The sequence below is a fragment of the Acipenser ruthenus genome, chromosome 4 (genome assembly GCF_902713425.1).
Source record: "Acipenser ruthenus chromosome 4, fAciRut3.2 maternal haplotype, whole genome shotgun sequence".
Taxonomy (NCBI): domain Eukaryota; kingdom Metazoa; phylum Chordata; class Actinopteri; order Acipenseriformes; family Acipenseridae; genus Acipenser; species Acipenser ruthenus.
Window position 1 is genome coordinate 92374513 of NC_081192.1, and position 21020 is coordinate 92395532.

Genomic DNA, 21020 nt, shown 5'->3' on the forward strand with positions numbered 1-21020 from the left:
GGAAAGCAGATTAGATTGGGGTGATTGCTATAGATATTAAACATCAGAGAGTCAATCTATCACAATCTTAACAAAAACCTCCTTTTTGCACACTCCCACTACATTCTAGCAACCCTGAATATCCATCCTCCCCACTGCATCTAACCTTCTCATCCTCAGTTCTGCAGCTTTATCACCAGCATTTCTCTGTGTGACAGTTTTTTTTTTAAATTTTATTTATGAATCTATGGGAGCCAATCAAAAAGAGCTTCAGCTCTCTGCCTTCCAGAGCTAAAAGTGATGCAGAGAAAGCCAGCTGGAGTTAGATACAACTATAGCCAGTCTCGGAATCTAAGTGCAGCTAGAAAGGGTACGGATGAGCACCACTGAACAAGACGTTGTCACAAATGAATATGAATTTAAAAGTGCAATAAACATTCACTGAAGGTAAGTTATTTTAAATATGATCTCATTTCATACATAGTGTGTTGATGAAGGATTAAATACTTGTATTATTTGCTTTAACAGATACTATATATATATATATATATATATATATATATATATATATATATATATATATATATATATATATATATATATATATGTATGTATATGTTGCCATATACTTGGTTAAAAGTAGACTGATGTAAATGTAGCATAGTTAGGTATGCAGAATGTGTGCAAACCAGTAACTATTTAAGTATGAATGCACAATCTGCCCATTGTTTGTTCAATGCAGTAAAATCTAAACAGAAATAAGTCTTTTTCATATGAATAGCTACCTTTTTTTCTTTCTCACTGTAGGTCTTGTGTGGTTAACAGTAAACAGCAATGAGCTGGACAATGAAATCCACATATTACGTTGAGTTAGTGCAGCGAATTCAAATTGGGTTTTAAGAACAAGAAGCCTGTAAGATCAGAGAAGGTAGTGGCAGGTTTCAGTGCTGGCTCAAACTAATTGACCAGTTTACTGAAAATGCAGTGTACCGACTTACACATACTGCAAGCACAGACACATACATGATACAGGTACCTTTTGTGTCAAACTGTTGTTTTGGGTTTTTTTGGGGGGGGATATTTCATAAATTAGGAAATTAACCATAAAAAAACTGATTGTGTTGCCTGTGCTTTCTCCTCTTTATACTACAACATATAGGTCATCCCACATAAAGCTTATTAGTTCTTCATGCCAAAAATCACCAATTCCAGCTATTAATATGTGAGAAATTGGTCATCAAATTCAGCTGTATTTTACAGTATATTATGAAGATTCAGTTATTTTTAAGAAGGGAAAAAAAGTTTCAGACATCAATGAATTGGAAACTAAACTGCAAACTATTAGTTTATAGTTTTTTTTTTGTTTTTTTTTTGTTTTTTTTTTAACAACAAATATAATATTACATTTCTATTGAGACTTTAATGGTAAACCATACCAGGGGAAGACATATTTCATGTAACAGAAATGTACTGTATTTTCGAATCAATGCATGTATTGTATTGTATATTGTAATTAGTATACTGAGCTTGTTTCCCTAGATCCTAAGACTCGTGGTTTAAAATCCTAAGACAGGTGGTTTAAAATGACCAAGTCAAAGTATGTATTGCCTTGCAAAACAGGATGCGTAGGTAGATTTGATAGATTTATAGAGATACACAGATGACCTGGATTTAAAAAAAAAATCAGAAACATGCTCCTAAAACTTCAGAAAATGAAACTTGCTAATATCGGTGTTTTAATATTGCATGTGTCACATTATCAACTGAAGTTAAAAAAATAACAAAAATAATAATTTAGTATTTAAAAAATAATAAAATAATTGTATCAATTACTGAATTAAACAGCGTGCGTGATTTTAGATCACCTCTAAAAGACATTGACCCTCATAATAGTGCTTCTCTATAACGTCAGCAATTTACTGTATAATTAGCTGCAGTGTGGGTTTGATTATCAAACAGATGTGTGCTGAGCCCATAGGAATTGATTGTCCTCATACAACAATCTTTGAACATCAGTCTTTTTGATATTCTGTAGTACTTTATACAAAACGGAATGGATATTGTTTACAGATCATCCTGTCTGCTGTACATTATTAAAGTGAATAGGGTCGATGATGGCAATTATTTAGAAAATTAAACAGATGTACATATTACAGAAATTGAGAGACATTTACCCCTCGGTTCAGACATGAAATGTTAAGTATCTGTGGTCAATATCAAAGTGAACATTACACAAATATTTTATATTTAAGTCCACCTGTAACTACAATGATGCTGAAAAAGACCAAGGGAAGCATTGCAGATAGGTCTTGAGCGCCATCTAGTGGCAGTTTTTGGCTGGCTTGATGTGCTTCAGCACAAATGATTTCCTGAGAAGCATAACGAATAAATAGCAGCTGACCAGATAATGTTAAATTCTGTTTTGGTTCAGATTTGAATGAATGCAATAAATACAGATCATATTATCAGACTTTTACGTTTTTATAAAATCATAAAAAAATAGTTCCTACAGGTACTTGCAACAGGGATATTTCTGACCATATAAACTCATAAACATAATCTTGCCTCTGAAAAATGTATTACTGAAAAATATGTATGATGAAATCCAGTTCTTTGGACACAGGTTTGCGCTTAAATGGCCCTTATTTGTTACCCATCCATGCTGTAAAAAATACTGACACTACGGTATAAATAAAATTTAAAAAAAGAAAAGAAATTAGTGACGACTAATATTGATTTCCAAAAGATACACAAAAGATTTTCACTTATTTAATGGAAGGAAGAATGTGACATGATTCAGAATGGATTTCAGTTCAAGCAACTACACAGCATCTCAAATTCAGTTCTAGCAATGACTTGATGATTTATTTTATTCGTGATCCAGTATTTTAATACTTCACTTGGTGGAATTTTTCATTTTACTTGGTTGTTAGTTTGGGGCTCAGAGAGAATATTGCTGTTTGTTTTTGGCAATTATTTTCAGAACAATGTCTACTGATAGCATTGAACTACGAAGCAGTCAACACTAAGACAGCCAATAGAAAATAATCAACTAGATACTAAATGGATTCCCAATGCTCATGACCTTTTTTTTCTGATAATGATGATGCTTGAGGAATGAATTAGTCTGCCACACATTGTAAATCTTATGACCCATTTCAGAAAACCATGCCATTTTTTGTGTTTATCATCTAAAATAACTTTTAAAGTAACCTGAAAGATAAACTAATCAGCCAATCCACTTTTCTTATTGCATGTGCGCTGTGAAATTTCCATTTTAGATATGCTTTCAGCATCATTGGTGCTGAAACCAGTACCTGAGTTTCAAAACAATGCTTCATGAGATGCATACCAGAACTCTGATTCACAAGAAGAAACAGACAGTTTAGATTTTGTTCAGTGATCAATTCTCCAGGCCCCTACTTAAAGATTGCCAGCTCTGAATTAATCATATCACTGAAGAGGCCAACCACAAATCAGCAGCCCCCAAGTTAAAACAAAATGGCCGTGTTTTTGATTACATTTTACATTACTCTAAAACATGAACTGTTTGGTGCTCAGAACTGGATGAAAAATAGACAAAAGAAAGAGCAATACTTTTTTTTTTTTACTAGTGTGTTAATTCATATGGCTAACTAAATGCCAAAAGGTTTACTTGAGCTCTGTATATCTAGACCCTTGAATGTAAGTAATGTATTTGTAAAGCATATGACAACAAAGATGAATGTGTATTATTAAAAAGTAGTGTTTTTCCAGCACTTTGTCAGACAAGCATAGTGCTCCACTTGTTGTTTTCTTAACCAAGTGTGTTTGAATGTGAAGCTGTGCTCTTTCACTATAGTGAGTCTGATTAGCCAATCAGCAATGCTTGGTATGGTGATCTTAAAAAAAAAAAGATACTGGAGCACTCAGCTTCCCTGATGGAGTCAAAGGAAAACACTGCATATTTTCCAGTGAATTACAGTCCAAGTGAATCATAGCTGTACCTGTATCTGGATCAAGGTGACTGCTGATCAAAATCAAGAAATATAGTTACTTTGTCAATGTTTTGACAATACCATATAAGAATGTGAGAATTATTTGTGTACTGTATTTATTCGCTATGCCAGAAAAGCAAGTCAAACCAATTAACACAGCATTTCTGTAAAACAGTTTTCAAGACTAAGCACTAAGCTGAATTCATAACGTCCCATCTGACTTTTACTCTTCCATTTAAGTTGAAAATGCTGCTTCGTTTAGGTTAAACATCCACGTATAATGGATATGCTATTTTAAAATAAATGATATTAGGTGAAATTAAAATATGAAACAGATACAATGACATAAATGTGGTTCTAGTATAATTTTTGGAGCTTACTAAATTGAATAAGAGATGTTTGTTCTATTGTAAATGGAAATGTAATTATACTTGTCTCTTTCCTCTTGAGACAAGACTGCAATAAAAGAAACTGAGGCAGAACACTATGCTGACAGGTATTCCATCTTACCAGCGGCAGATTTTTATTCATATATTCTTTTATGACTTGCCAGAATATTTAAATGATCCTTCACCTCAAAAACAGTACATTTTGTCCAAGATCTATTCAATGTAGGATTTAAAAAAAAAAAAAAAAAAAAAATCAAAGCCACTAAATAATTAGTGTAAAATCTATTTTGCGTAAACATTGTGGGTCCTGCTTTATTTTGAAGCAAGTTGAAATGCAAATTTTCGAAGAGGAATACAATTATTTTATCGGTTAAAACTAGCAAGAATGATCTAGCTAAGAAGATTTTTTTTTTATTTAATGGATTTTCTGGAATAATATCCGACTTTGGTAGTATGCAAATTAGCTAGTTAATACTAGAATTATTCCATTCAGGGCTTTTGTTGAGAAAGATGCATTTGAAAATCTGCTTATTCTGTAGGTTACAGTTACATGTACATTTTTTACTGGGATGTGTTTCCTTTCATTTAAAATTAAAGCAACCACCAGAGTTCCTTAGACATTCAAAAATCATGGAGGCAATGTATTAGAGGAATGCAGACTTTCACACTCCTGTGGCGCCTGCCTGCAGGACCTTTATCATCTGGTTTCAGAGACCTGGAAAAGCACTCCTCTTGGACTATTTCTCAAGGTAATATTAGGTTGTTCAACATTAGTGCTAATTGGCGTCTGTAAAACCTGGAGTAATTCATTAAATCTTTTTTTTATACATAAACCTATAAAAAATAATGTTTATTACATTTGATTAGTCACCAATAGCAGAGTATTGGCAAGCCCAAAACATAGGTATCTGTAAGCAATAACACACAACAGGGTGTGCAGTCATATTGTAAGAAGAGAAGTGGTATATTTCACAATGTGCACACCCTTAAGTGTTTTATTCCACTGATAAAATGGCTTGTACAGTATTTAGAAATAAAACAAGACACCTTTTTTCTGTAAATCACAAATAAAACAGTTCCTTAAAAGTATGTAATTAATAACTATAATATTTAAAATGTTATTTATTAGGGTCTCCCTGTCACAGTTATATTTAAAAAAAAAAGGGTTTAGTTATTCACAAATTGTTATGAATATGCATTTACTTAAGTATGTTGGTAGTACTAATGCAAACTTAGTTTGTATTATTATTATTTAACTATTATATTTACTAATTGTATACATTTAACTGTATATTGCCTGTTCCAGTGCTGCAGGTAGTGGGTTTTAGAATGGCAGTTTTTGTCTGGCACAGCAAGGGCCTCTGTTGTTGGAGTTTGCATATTTTCTCTTGCTGTCATTGGTGCTGCCGGGCAGCCGCTCAGGTCAGATTATACAGCAGCGGAAGAGTTCTGTAAATGTATGGTGCAGAAGGCGACTGATTTGTTTTTCATCAATGAGCAGGAACTAAAGTCTGTTACAACTTTATTTTGAAACATAAACTGAGTTGATATTATTTGCGGAAGTGGGTAGTTGTCTTGTTTTGGACAGAGATTAGGATTTGCACCTGTAGCCTGTGATGAACAAGTTTTAATTCTGTGTACATTATTGAGCGTTTTAGTGCCCGCTGTGTTATAGGTGGGAGTGAATATTGACATTGCTTAATATTTGTTTCCTTGTGTATTTTTTTTTCTTTTTGGTTTTCTTCCAGTTTATTTAACTCCTTTGCTCATTGAAGAATGCCTACTTACAGTTTTTATTTTCTTTCGTACAGGACTTTTCTTTGTTCCAGATGCCACCGATACAGTATATAACATTGGTAACACTTTATAGTAAGGTGCTGCTTAGTAATTAATGTTTTATAAATGTTTTATACATATATAACAGATGCCCAATAACTATGTTATAAAGTGTTAATACAACATTATAGGTGGTTTATAACCATGCAATAGCGATAGACAGACAGTTTTTAGCCACCTATTGTACTTTGGGATGTTTAAACGTAATTCTGTCTATGGCTATTGCATGGTTATAAACCATCTATAACATAGTTATCACACATAGTATACATTTATATAACATTAATAAGCAGCACATTAATATACAGTGTTATCATAACATTTGAGTTTTTTATCTTTGCATTATTTTATTCAGCAAAATACAATACCGATACTAAACTTATATCAACAGGGTATGTATAGTGCAAGCAGGAACACAATTTATACTATAAATTTACAAAATGTAGTCTCCAAATGTGTTAAGTATAAAGATCTGTCTCATTCTAAAGGTATTATCATTTTGCAAAACGAGTTTCAGTTTTAAGTGGCTGTGTAACAGATGACCAGGCTGAACACATTAATCAAGGCCAAATGATCAGAATGACTTCAACTCAGTATACAGTTAAGATTCAAAGTCAAATTGGGATGTGGAATCTAAGTGACAATTGATTTTGCACTGTCTGTCATCCCAGTTGAATAATTTTGCTGACAATGACATACTGAAGAAACAGTATGAGGTATTCTAAAATGTACAGTATACCATACAGAAATCGATGCCTTGTAGGCTATATGTAGGTCACTAACTACATTTATGTGCAATTAGATAAACAGATTAGTATACATCAATATTGTAGTGTGCCAGGGGGTATATTTGCAATGGTTTAACTGAGTAGGATGCTTTGTTCATGCTACTCCCCAAAATGGGGAGCTAGTTCTTGAGTTGCTTTGCTGTTTGCATAATATGAGAAGGGCTAAAATGTAATGTAATGCCCTTTTGATATTGGGGCTGCTCTTTAAATAAGGGTTTGGTTTGGATTAGGTTGTTGGGTATTGTAATAATTAACCTATTTGCTGCCAAATTAGAATGCTGCTTTTGGTTGTAAGCAATCTCTACTTCTGACTTATATAGGCTCTGTGATGCTGCTGGATGTGGTTACCTTCAGGGACTGACATTATTGTTCTTTTCCACAGCATTTCTGGCTTCTCTGCAAGTTACACATACCTAACTCCCTTTCCCCAAATGTAAACACATTCTCAGCACACAGGACCATACCCAAACTGGTTATACAAAGCAGAGGATTTACAAGTTAGTAATTGTAACAATGTGTTTCATACACAAATATTATACAAAATAAATGTTATAGTGAAAATAAAGCTTATTGCAACAGTTTTTATGGGCAAACGTTGTTTTTTTTGGAGTTAGCTTCATGCAGTACCTGGCATTGTAAAAGTAGTATTTGTGTATTAAAATACTTCCCCAAAATGTTTCATTGAGCCAAAAAGGCATGGCCTATCCACCTCCAGACACACCACCCTATAAATGTACATTTACACAAGTTTCTGAAAAATACAGTACAATGATTGTATGGTTACATCCTAGTTCTAGAAAAAGAATGTTACATTCTGGGTGCCAATGCTGTAACGTGGCTATTTAGTGCACATAAGGATATGTTATCTAGCTTATTGATTTCAAAAGGCATGATGCTTAGAAAAAAATACTGGCTGTGGCGACTGCTATTTGCTATAAGTAAAGGCATGGCCTTTTCGTTAAAAAAAAAATACAAATTTGAAAATGGTGTACTGTATATGTGATCCTCTGCACTCGACTGTGTATCCAGCCTGTTATCATTTGTTGTTTCTAAATTGTATATTTTATTTTTTCAGAGCTCAGCAGAGGATCAATGAAAGGAATAAAATGGCAGTTCCAGTAATACAGCATTTTAAGACACAGGAAATGCAAAACTACTTTCCTTATTAGACTCTATATTGTGGACTAAAAAACAGGATACAATGATATTAAAACACTGCATATTACTACTGCTGTTGGCCTCCTGCCCACTGTTGAGTTTTATGAAAACTCTGTCAGACAGGACTAATGGAGATACACAAGTCAAGGTCACTGGTATATCAGAGAGTGATGGGAAGGTACTCCATCGCTTCAAACGTGGCTGGATGTGGAATCATTTCTTTCTTCTGGAGGAGTACACAGGCTCTGATTATCAGTATGTTGGCAAGGTAGGTTTTATTATAGTTGTATATTGAGGTTTTGTCTACTGTATATTACACTGCTGAGGGAGTATGTGAGAAGATGTGATAATTCCATTTCTACTGGAGCAGAATTCTTAATGGATAAAAAAAGCCTGTTGAACATGAGATTGTGACCAGTGCAATTTAATATTTGAAATATTAAAATAAGAGATTAAGTGGAGCTGGACCCTGTGAGTTTAAGAGGTACTGCTGTTTTTATTAAATCTAAAGATTTTTTTGATCAATAATGTTTTAAGACCTTAGAAATAAAGACGAAGTAAAGAAAGGTCTCAAGTAATTTACACTGCAAGTGATAGGCCTATAGCTGGAGTGGTCCAAGGGATAAAGTCTTATTTAGTACAATCCAAGACTTGAGCGTGCAAGAGGGAGGAACAGGACATTGTCAGTGAGAAATAAAGCCAGGTAATCTGCAACCGGTATAATGAGTTCTTCTTATCTCACCTTCCCCAATTGATGCACTCCACACCAAGGTTTCCACACAGGGAGTTGGGAAGAGGTTCAGCAGTGAATGGAGATAGGTGGGAGGAGAGGATGATTCCTGATTTCCTTCTTTTTACTCACTAACCCTGTCCTATCGATACCAATTGATGCTACAATTGCTGGTATAAGAAGCAATTCTGAAAACTATATTTACGTAGTTTTACCAGGTATTTTGGGAGGCAGTACTGTATTAATCAATCAGACGAAACCCAGCTGATTTCAATGTACACATATATAGGATGTTTCAGACAAAAGCCCTTCAGATGTGTGTGTGTGTAATGAGAACTTTACTGTTGGCCTGTCAATCATTTGCTGGACTGGGATAGATATTCCTAAAACAAACTTACTAAAAGCATAGTGTGCATACTCTGCATATCTAATTTACTACTGCCTCCTTTCTGATTGCTCTACAGTGCACCACACCACTGTCACAACACTCAAATGCCCTGTTCTAATGCAAACTATCAGCTAATCAGAAAAAGGCTGTTATTCTCAAATACACAACATAGCAGTATACTGCAAGTAACAAGACAGCAGGACCTTTTAAGGATTTGCAATATGCAAGGAGATGTAGCAAAAGCTAAAGCTTTTAACACCTTTGGGAAATAATGTTTTATGTTTACAGAGCACATTTTGTTATTACACTACAGCACTAACAAGCCATTCGTACTAGGCACTCAGAAACCAACTCAGATGTGTTTGCATTCGCACATAGGTTTATACAATGAATTACTTCAAAGGGTCGAGGGTATTTGTTCAAGCACATTTCATTGTGTGTTGTGCTTATAATTGAGAGAATCCATTTTGATGCAATATAGATAGCTCTAATTTTAATGACCACTGGTGTTAACTAGTAACTGTATTATTATAATCATGCACCTGGCCTGTTGGTGACGGTAAACTTATATGGCGACAGTTAAATCAGAAAGCAGTCAAACACAAAAAGTTATGGTTTTTTATGTGTTTATTTATTTATATGGGGTGCATTTATATATACAAATATCCACCACTTACACCGTCCAGGGTTATTGCAGGCAGCTGTTTATATTGGCAAATAGCATCTGCCATTTTCCATTCCCACTGATTTCAATAACAAAGGCATAGTTTATATCATGTTAAGCACTCTGGATATTTCAGACAAACTCAACTGGTTGGATCTCATTACGTGCCATTCACATAGATTTAAATAACAAAGGCACTGCTTATAATGTAGTAGACGCTCTTACTGATTCACCAATCAGCTGTTTTCACCTCGTTACCTTGCCATTCACATAGTTTTCAATAACAAAGGCACCTGTTTGCACTGTAGTAAATGCTCTGACAGATCGATCAATAAGCTGTTTGCACCTCGTTATTGATTGCAAACTGACGGGTCGGAAACTTGTCCTGGCGGCTAGACAATTTTCTGGTCACCCTTACATCTCTGGGCTAAAGAACATACGTCTTATCTTCGTCCCTGCCAACCCAACCTGCATAATCCAGCCCTTAGATCAGGGCATAATTTACTCTATGAAGCAGCATTACGTTAGGTCAATGAGAGAGAGAGTGCTTGAAGAACTGGACTCTAATGCAGAACTGAGTGCAGTTCAGTGCATAAAAAATATCTCTGTTAGATGCTGTGTGCCTGCTGAAGCATGCTTGCGACTCTTAGTCAGCAAACAATCCACCTTGCTTCAAGAAAGCTGGGTTTTCTGTAGTTGAGAAGGAGTGTGCTGACGGAAATACGACAGAAACTGACACTGACAACACCAGACGGGGTGTCAGAGGAAGAATTCTCTCAGTTGTGTCACCTTGGTGACCACAACGTTCTGCCTGAAATGGACACCAATGACACAAGAGGTAGTCGGCGCAATGCAAGACATCACAGAAAATGCTGAAAATGATAAGCAGGACCTGGATGGCCTGAATGACCAAGAGGAACAGCTGTTGGTAACGCCAGCTGATGTGGGTGCTGTGCTTTTAACACTGCAGCGTGCTATGGAACAGCATCCGGACATAGCGCCAGAATGGGACATGTAAGGAAAGGTTGAAAAAGTTTGGCGTCCATACTACCAAAAAAGACCGTCCAGATGTGTATCACAGAGTTCTTCACTGGAAACAATTTGTAGTAATGTACCTGTACTGTACTGTACTGTATAAGTAGGGTTTCCATTTTTCGGGTTTTACTAATTGTATTTTTCGGTGCTTATTTTTAGCTATTTTCGAGTTTTATGTAAATCGTTTTTTTCTTGGCTTTCGTTTTTGATATACTGTATGAAATTAGTGTTTTCGGTTGCTTTCCAAAATGCTAGAGCGTTTTTTTTTTTGTCAAAATATGTATAGTAACTCGACAGTACTTGCACACTTAAGTTGTACCTTCTTTCCTTTGCTGTCTTCTACAACGAAATCCCTATGGTCACGGGTACATTCTTCTGGGGTTTTTGTGTGTAGGCATTTTTGCACATTTCACCACAATTCTGTTTTAAATCCTCCGTATCTTAACTGAAGTACAGCTTTAAATCCCGCTAACAAGCTTCCATCCTGATTGTAATCTTGTTTTAAATCTTGCAAGCGGAGTCTCCAATAGTAATATAGGTATGTGCTGTCACTCAGTAGTTGGGGCGGGTTTAAAGTATTCAGAACTAATCAATGATAGATACAAGTCAGGAAGACGGGACATTGCTCAGTAGCACTGGGAAATTTACTTATTATTATTTTTGTAGTAGGTTTCATTTTTTTTAATGTGAAAAGGATAAAGTCAGTGAATAGATTAACCATTTCCACAGTTTTTACATGTTTTCCGGTGTTTATTGGCTATCCACTGATTACATTTTTTTGTATCGGGGGTGTTTTATCAGGTTTTATCGGTTAAAACTGAAAATCAGAAGCCCTATGTATAAGTTATTTTTTTGCACTTTGTGGCAGGATGGCTGGGTGGGTGACATCATAGACCAGGAAATACAAGCACACACACGAACTCTGGGGTGAGTCGCCAATGCGCTCTTATTTTATTAAATCAAATCAAACTTTAAATAATAAACAAAACGGCTCGATGCCAAACAAACAAACCACTCACTAAACAAATCAAGTATTGTGCTGGTCTTAACCCGGCATGCGTAGCAAATGTTTTTAAAGCCTTTATCTCCTTCACTCTCTCTCATTCTCCATTCAACCCTCTCTCCTTTGTGAGTGGCTGATGCGCTTTTATATATATGGCCATCTCCAAATTAGTAATTACTTAGTTCATTTGGAGATGGCCGCATTACGCACGTGTTTATGGGGAATTTTAACCCCATCCATGCTGCAAAACAACAATTAAACATTCCTTTAAATAACCACAAAACAATCCATTTAAATCATAATAATACACAAATAATACAGGGGCGGGCATACCCTGTCACACACTTACATTAAAAGTAACTTTTTATTACATTTATAGGTTTTAATATACTGTATATATATTTTTATTAGTGTAATAAGGCTGGCTTAATAAAAGATTTTAACCGCATACAAGCTTGTTTGTTTTGTTTACCGTACTGGTGATCGGGGGACATTTTTAATGTCAGGTTATATATAAGAAAAAGGCTGTGTGTGTATATATATATATAAGAAAAAGGCATATTTTACTTACTTTCTGCACGTTCAAAAAAGCTTCACATATGCAATGATACAAATATTTGAACAAAATAATAGTGTAGACAGAATTAATATTACATCATATATTTTCAATATTTAACTAGACGCCTTCCTTTGAGATGTACATGTTTAATTTCTTTTTGGTCTTTGTAACTGTGAGCCAGCATCAATCACTCAAGGTTTAAACTAGCACAGAATGATAAAATACTTTTTTTCCCAGACTCTTTAAATTACATACTAGACTTTTTGATAAACATCAATGTGTAATTCCAATGGGTGGGGAATTCTCACCAACACAATTTACTAACCCTGTAAAGGTTTAATTGACTTTATTCAGAAATGTATTAAAGCAGACAGACTGCTCAATTTGTTATTATGGTATGATGCCTCATACATGGCCCTTAATTGTAAAATGACAATGCAACATAAGTACAACTAAGTGGTATGCAAAATATAAGAAAACAATGTAGGTGTTATTCTATTAAAAATGAATTGAATGCAGAAGACCTTCCAGCAAGTACAGTCATACTGGTGTTTCATTAATGTATAACACATATTAATCCAAGCATGAAAGCAAGGTATCAAGATAGAAACACAGTAGCTAACTGAGAAATACATACCTTTAGTGAAATATTAGTGATTTTTGTCACACATGTAAAGTAATATGCAAGGATTATGTGAAACTGGTGACCTCTAGATCAAGGTTAAATAACCTACTGTCATAGAATCCTATGCAATTCTCAAGAGTAAGGCTCACACAAATATGAAACCACAAGTAGGAAACAAAGATAACTCTGCAAGTGAAGATAGTTCTGACATTTACAAAATATAAAACGTGTCAGAAAATATTATTCGTGGCACAAATGCTGTTTATATCACATACTGTAAAATTACATCTGTCGTCAAGTTATATACCGAGCATCAAAAGAAACTTATCACTATTATAACACATTTATTTTCGAAAAAAATAAGGTATATAAATAATGGACATTGACAAAATGTTTTTGGTTTCTTTTTAATCACTCGATCATTCATCCTTGACCATGACACGCTTGAGTGATTATGACTGAAGCATATGCACTTAATCATCTAATTAGTGAGACAGTTGATTGGACACTGGATATGGAGTAATTTCAGCTGTTGAATTGCAAGCTTAAATAAAAGCAATAAAGAAAATCACAGAAAAAAAACCAATATGCCACGTCTGTCAAGAGAGCAGCGCTTTCGTGCAATCGGCATGTTGGAGGCTGGACTAGGGCAGCGTACTGTGGCTCGCCGTCTTGGGTGCTCACAGCCAGCAACCTGGCTAAACGGTATATCCTGAAATTAGAAATTCAACATTTCCATTGGTGTATGTAAATTTTTGTCTACAACTGTATACAGATGTGCTCCAATTTGTTGGTACCCCTCCACAAAAAATGAAGAATGCACAATTTTCTCTGAAATAACTTGAAACTGACAAAAGTAATTGGCATCCACCATTGTTTATTCCATATTTAATAGAAATCAGACTTTGCTTTTGATTTTTTATTCAACATAATACTGTAAATAATAAAACAAATGAAAATGGCATGGACAAAAATGATGGGACCGCTAACCTAATATTTTGTTGCACAACCTTTAGAGGCAATCACTGCAATCAAATGTTTTCTGTAGCTCTCAATGAGACTTCTGCACCTGTTAACAGGTAGTTTGGACCCCACTCTTCCTGAGCAAACTGCTCCAGCTGTCTCAGGTTTGATGGGTGCCTTCTCCAGACTGCAAGTTTCAGCTCTTTCCATAGATGTTCGATAGGATTCAGATCAGGACTCATAGAAGGCCACTTCAGAATAGTCCAATGTTTTGTTCTTATCCATTCTTGGGTGCTTTTAGCTGTGTGTTTTGGGTCATTATCCTGTTGGAGGACCCATGACCTGCGACTGAGACAGAGCTTTCTGACACTGGGCAGTACGTTTCGCTCCAGAATGCCTTGATAGTCTTGAGATTTCATTGTGCCCTGCACAGATTCAAGGCACCCTGTGCCAGGCGCAGCAAAGCAGCCCCAAAACATAACCGAGCCTCCTCCATGTTTCACGTAGGTATGGTGTTCTTTTCTTTGAAAGCTTCATTTTTTCGTCTGTGAACATAGAGCTGATGTGACTTGCCAAAAAGCTCCAGTTTTGACTCATCTGTCCAAAGGACATTCTCCCAGAAGGATTGTGGCTTGTCAATATGCATTTTAGCAAATTCCAGTCTGGCTTTTTTATGTTTTTCTTTCAAAAGTGGAGTCCTCCTGGGTCTTCTTCCATGGAGCCCTCTTTCGCTCAAAAAGCGACGGATGGTGCGATCACAAACTGACGTACCTTCACCTTGGAGTTCAGCTTGTATCTCTTTGGCAGTTATCCTTGGTTCTTTTTCTACCATTCGCACTATCCTTCTGATCAATCTGGGGTCGAATTTCCTCTTGCGGCCGCGCCCAGGGAGGTTGGCTACAGTTCCATGGACCTTAAACTTCTTAATAATATTTGCAACTGTTGTCACAGGAACATCAAGCTGCTTGGAGATGGTCTTGTAGCCTTTACCTTTACCATGCTTGTCTATTATTTTCTTTCTGATCTCCTCAGACAACTCTCTCCTTTGCTTTCTCTGGTCCATGTTCAGTGTGGTGCACACAATGATACCAAACAGCACAGTGACTACTTTTCTCCATTTAAATAGGCTGAATGACTGATTACAAGATTGGAGACATGTGTGATACTAATTAAAGAAACTAATTAGTTTGAAATATCACTATAATCCAATTATTTATTATCTTTTCTAAGGGGTACCAACAAATGTGTCCAGGCCATTTTAGAATATCTTTGTAGAATAAGCAATAATTCATCTCTTTTCACAGCTTCTTTGCTTTATTCTATGACATACCAAAGGCATGCAAGTATACATGATAAAATAGCTTTTAATTTCATCACTTTTCAGGAGGAATGAAGCATTATTTCAATGAGCTGTAAGGGTACCAACAAATTTGAGCATGTCTGTATATATATATATATATATATATATAGAGAGAGAGAGAGAGAGAGAGAGAGAGAGAGAGAGAGAGAGAGAGAGAGAGAGTAATAGATGGGCTTTAGTGAGTTACAGGAAAATAATTCCATCTTGGGTTTATGTGACGTCATAAACTACAAGAACTGGACGAATTGTTGTGCACCCATTGCTTGCCTGAACATTAGGTAAATCCTAGAACACTTCGCTGCCACTTCAAACAGCTCTTCTTCTTTCTTTCTTTGAACAATTTTGAGTTGGCACTGGGACAGTGAACACATGTGATTGAAAAACCTGGAAGCGCGGTCATATTGAGTTCAGTCTACCTGCGTCCCTCCCTGTTTACCCATCATTAACCAATGATAATGAGTCATTTTCTCAGAAGATTAGACAGAATTAAATTGAATTGTGACAGAACAGGCCAGCTGACGCTGAGCCAGTTTGTGAATGGGTTGACGATCAGATGTGCTGGTGCTGAGGGACACCGATGGCAATGACGGACAGGCTTACAGGCAACTTTTACTGTATGTTTTTTAAAATTTGAGAGGCATTGCAGCAAGCAACTTGGGCACTGCGGCGATTGCTGCCAGTGCTGTTGGTTATTTCGCACCCTGCTTCTCTCTCTCTCTCTCTCTCTCTCTCTCTCAGATATATATATGTTAGAGGCGAAACCCAGTGGTCTGGCGAGTCTAGTTTTGCCACTTTTACCACTTTTTTTAGGCACTCGCCCACATCCAATCAGGCAAATCTAGAATGGACAAGAACTTGAAAAAGACGACTGAAAGAAACCTGTTTTTTCAACAGTTTTCACTGAATTTCGTGTCTAGCCCGGGCGAGTCTGTTTTCATCCAACACTTCAAAATCGATGCTGCGCCAATCTAGTTTTGCCTATGCTAATTATGTCGGCGAGTCTAGTTTTGCATTTCTACACTCTCCCCTGCCAGCTGCCAAGAGCGTGTCAGGGTAACTCGCCTCTACTTCTGACAACAATGTAGCGACTGTGTGCTGGGTTTCCAGTGGTGGTGCAGAAAAGGCAGGACACCAGGGCTGGTTATAATAGGGGTTAAAAACACTCTTTATTAGCAATCTCTCCTAAAAAGTTAAAAGTCAAAAAATCTCGCTCCTCCATAGCAGGCAAACTCGCCACACACAAGTGGGTACAACTATCAATAACTCAATTAGTCGGTACCCAATAAGGCATTACAAGGGGACTGAGTGGAGAAGCTACTAGAAAGTCATACATCGATTACAAAGTGCTAGTAGACAATATCTAAAAAACGTGCACTAATCAAATAAAAGTGTACAATTTTATAAATGAAACATACAAGTGACAAATATGTGAAATATAACAGGGGTATTAGTGACCATTTTACAATCTTAACTATCTTTTAATGAAGATGAAACAAAAGAAGATTTGAACACGAACGATTAATATATTATTTATCTCTCTGTTATGTGTGTGTGTGTGTGTGTGTGTGGCGAGTTTGCCTGCACTTTACTGTCTCTCTCTCTCTCTCTCTCTCTCTCTCTCTCTCTCTCTCTCTCTCTCTCTCTTTTGTGTGTGTGGCGAGTTTGCCTGCACTTATGGCGGAGCGAGACTTTTTGACTTTACATTTTTGGGAGAGAGAGCTAATAAAAATGGTGGTTTTAACCGCTATTAAAACCAACCCTGGTGTCCTGCCTTTTCTGCACCGCCGCTGGAAACCCAGAACACAGTCGCTACATTGTTGACAGAAGTGGAGGCAAGGCAGGTTCCCCGGCATGCACTTGGAAGCTGGCAGGGGACAGTGTAGAAATGCAAAACTAGACTCGCCCAAATAATTGTCATAGGCAAAACTATACTGGCACCACATCGATGTCGAAACTTCAGATGAAACTAGACTTTCCCAAGTTAATGGCATGGGTGAACCAGATTCGCCCAGCATTGATTCTGAAACGTTGGACAAAACTAGACTCGCCCGGGCTAGCCCCGAAATTCAGTGAAAACTGTTGAAAAAATGGATTTCGCCCAGTCGTCTTTTTCAAGTTCTGGGCCAATCTAGATTCGCCCCATTGGACGCGGGCGAGTGCCAAAAAAAAGTGGTAACCTCGGGATTTACCCAGAAGCCCTTGGTGAAACTATATTGAGCCAACTGCCCAACGTTTCGGTATGTTTAACGTGCCTTTGTCAAGGTAAAGTGTGTTTGAAAACAAACATTGGAGGTATGTATAGGCTTTTGATACCATGGTAACCTCACATTTATTTCTCTTTGAATTTAATGTCTTTGTGATGTCATTCACGATATAGCTAATTATGTAACTACCTACTCTTCCTTTCTATTTAAACCTTCAGGCATCATGGCATCTAGTCTATTTATCAATTTATTTTCTTTTATACTTCTATAATGTACATTATATCATTTATTTTTTCCTAAAACCACAAACTTTAGGTCATCCATGGTGTGTCTGTTCCTTGTAAAGTTCTGAGCTATTGGTTCATTGACTTTTTTTATTTCTTATTTGATAGGTGGCTCTATATTGCTTTATATAATTACTTGTCTCTCCTACATATTTTATTTTATTACATTTTATGCAAAATATACCACATACAAGGTAGCTATCCTTGCTTGACAGATATTTTTTGGGGGGATTTCACTTTTATCTTGACCAATATATGTGCACACTTTACATGTGCTTTTACAGGTTTCAATGCCCCTTAATGTATCTATGATCCCTTTATGTTTACTGTGTCAGCTAAATTTGCATCTCTTCTACAGGTAAACATCGGTTAAAACAACTTTCCTACCCATGTTCTACAATATAAACTAATACAAATCGGTATACATAAACAACTTGAACAGTAATGTAATATTAACAGTACTAACATCAATAAAACAAATCGCAGCTTGTGGCACTAGTAAAATACATTTACTTGCCTGAAACCATGCAAGGCCAAATTAAGGAATCATGGAAAAATAAATGCATCTGTTGAAATGAACTTTGTACATCCAACTTAAACATAAAAACTCCCTTTTCCCCAACACTGGTTTAAAATGAATAAAGTCTGCTTTAATTGTAGTAAAAACAGGCATATTTTTCCAAACTGGCAGCAGACATTGAGGATCGTTCTTGGCGTTGCAGAAAATGTAAGTGTGTGTAGCAACAACAAACCAGATATGAACTGACATGGGAAGCCTTCTCACGCACATTCTTTCATATCAGGGGCTGTTGGGAAATGGAGTTCACAATGCTTAGCCTAATAATAATAATAATAATCTGTCCAAAAAAAAACATGGCAAATTATACTGAAGATATTCTGTAGAAGGGCTGTATAACTCCAGTCCAAGGGTTAATCATCTATTAATTTATTTTTGAAGGGTGTGTTTGTAAATTTGAATGAATAACTCAGTTTTTTTTACATTGAAGACAGCTGTAGGCCAATCAGCCAATCACAGAACACAACTGCTTTAATAGTCAGGGTTGTTATATACATGGTATATATTGTATTCACAATAACTTCACCTATTGAAATGTAACCTACTTACAATACAATTTTTCTAGTGACATATTTGTTTTCATTCCCAATTTAGCTGCATTCTGATCAAGATAGAGGAGATGGAAGTGTAAAATATGTCCTTTCTGGAGACGGGGCCGGTTCTTTGTTTCTTATTGATGAGAATTCAGGTGATATTCATGCTACAAAGCGTCTGGATAGAGAAGAAAAAGCTTACTACACTCTCCGTGCTCAAGCAGTAAACAAGAGGACAGGCAGACCACTGGAACCAGAATCTGAGTTTGTCATTAAAATCCATGACATCAATGACAATGAACCAAAGTTTACAAAGAGAAATTATGAAGCCAGTGTCCCTGAAATGTCTGATGTGGGTAAGTTCAGAACAATTAAAATCTACATATATTTATATAAAACCTAAGATATTTGTAAAGTGCAAAGAAAATATTTCATAATTCTGCAAAAAATGTTTAATGTGCAGTGTATTTTTTGTGACAGGTCTTAAGCAGTCTTTTCTCTAAAGCTTAGGGGATGTGGTGAGTGTTCTAATTGGTTACCACATTCCTCTTATCTGTTTATTGGATGGCCACATGCCAGTGCAGTACGTAAACAGTTTTGATCCTATTAATATATGGAGATAGATATACATGTGTATATAACCCATACAAATAAGCAAAGAATACAATAACCATAAGAAACTCTTGAGATAAATAATGAAAAAAGTTTGAATATAGAGTGCCTCTGGTCTGGAACAACAGGTGTGAATAATGTAGATAGGTGGAGGGAACTTGTATTAACACTGTGCTAAGGTGTCAGCATTTTACAATTAGATGTAATAATTCTTATTTTTAGACCCATATATAAGAAATAATGTAAATAAAAAAAGCTAAACATTTATTTATAAGATAAAACTGAATCGCAACAAACAAATAAAGGGTACCTGTGCTATGACCTTACACATCTTTTTTTGCAAACGGATGCACTTCGGTTTCAAAACCTCAGTCTTAAGCCGCTGCAACAGGACAGTAAGACAAGCTTATTCTAGACCAAACCACTCAATATACGAGAAGGGGGAGTGGGGGAGTGTTACGCATAGTATTAATAATAATAATCACTGCGTTTAATCATGTGTGTATTAGTGTATTAACCCTTTGCGGTCCATTTATTCAGCGCGTCTCAGACGCGTCAGGTCCAATTTATTTTCACACGCACAGTTTATTTTAGACGCGCTTTTTAAAAGTATTTTTTCGCAGTAAAACAGGTTTAAAAGGCACTGCATATCAACAGGACACTCAGTACTGCATCTTCAGCCCTGCCCCACCCCTTGTTCGCCATATTTTTCAAATATCTCTTAATAATAGTACATACCGATAAATCATCTCTTGATCACTCGTTTTATCACCAAACTCCTCAATAATGCGATCCAAGTCATGATTTTATTAATATAACATCTAAAAAAAGCTCTGCAAATGTCTGTGATATTCTTTGAGTGCTGGATGTGGAAGCAGCTATCTTGTTTGTTTATGTCCGTGTTATCTATGTGGTGTCGGGGCTATCAGTATTCATGAGATACGCCCTTTTTTCGGCTTCTCTCAGCTCTATCGGTCTCACTCAGCCATTGAATGGTTTTCTCGGTGTTGGATCTACCTCCAGGAGCGCTGTTGCATTGGTGCCCCATGTCCAGCGCTCCCCTGTGCTTGCGGGTAGGTTAGACTGTTAGCCGCTGCAGAGGCCTGAAGATGATGCCTCAGGTCACCAAGCGGGGGGGTGGGGATCGGGACCGTCTGAGTCACCGTGAGTGCCATAGGTGGATGCCAGTGTCTCACTCTGTCCCGCACCGAAGTGCATGAAGGGAGCATCGAGGTTACCTCCCTTGATGTCTCATATTCTTGGTGGGAGTGTTGCAGTATCTCCTCCACCACTGGCCTGAAGGTATGGCCGGAGAAATCTGCGTGTCCAGGAAAGCCGATTTGTCTGTGTCAGGGA

General features: G+C 36.5%; 1 protein-coding gene across 1 annotated transcript in view; it reads left to right on the forward strand.

The window, feature by feature from the left end:
• The first annotated feature begins 239 nt into the window (after window positions 1–239).
• Window positions 240–21020, forward strand: part of LOC117400454 (cadherin-6-like) — a 41709-nt gene continuing 20928 nt past the window's right edge. The window contains exons 1-3 of the mRNA XM_059023100.1: window positions 240–426; window positions 8045–8395; window positions 19114–19408. Coding sequence (XP_058879083.1) covers window positions 8171–8395; window positions 19114–19408 — 520 coding nt within the window. The 5' untranslated portion in view covers window positions 240–426; window positions 8045–8170. The remainder of the gene's footprint in view (window positions 427–8044; window positions 8396–19113; window positions 19409–21020) is intronic.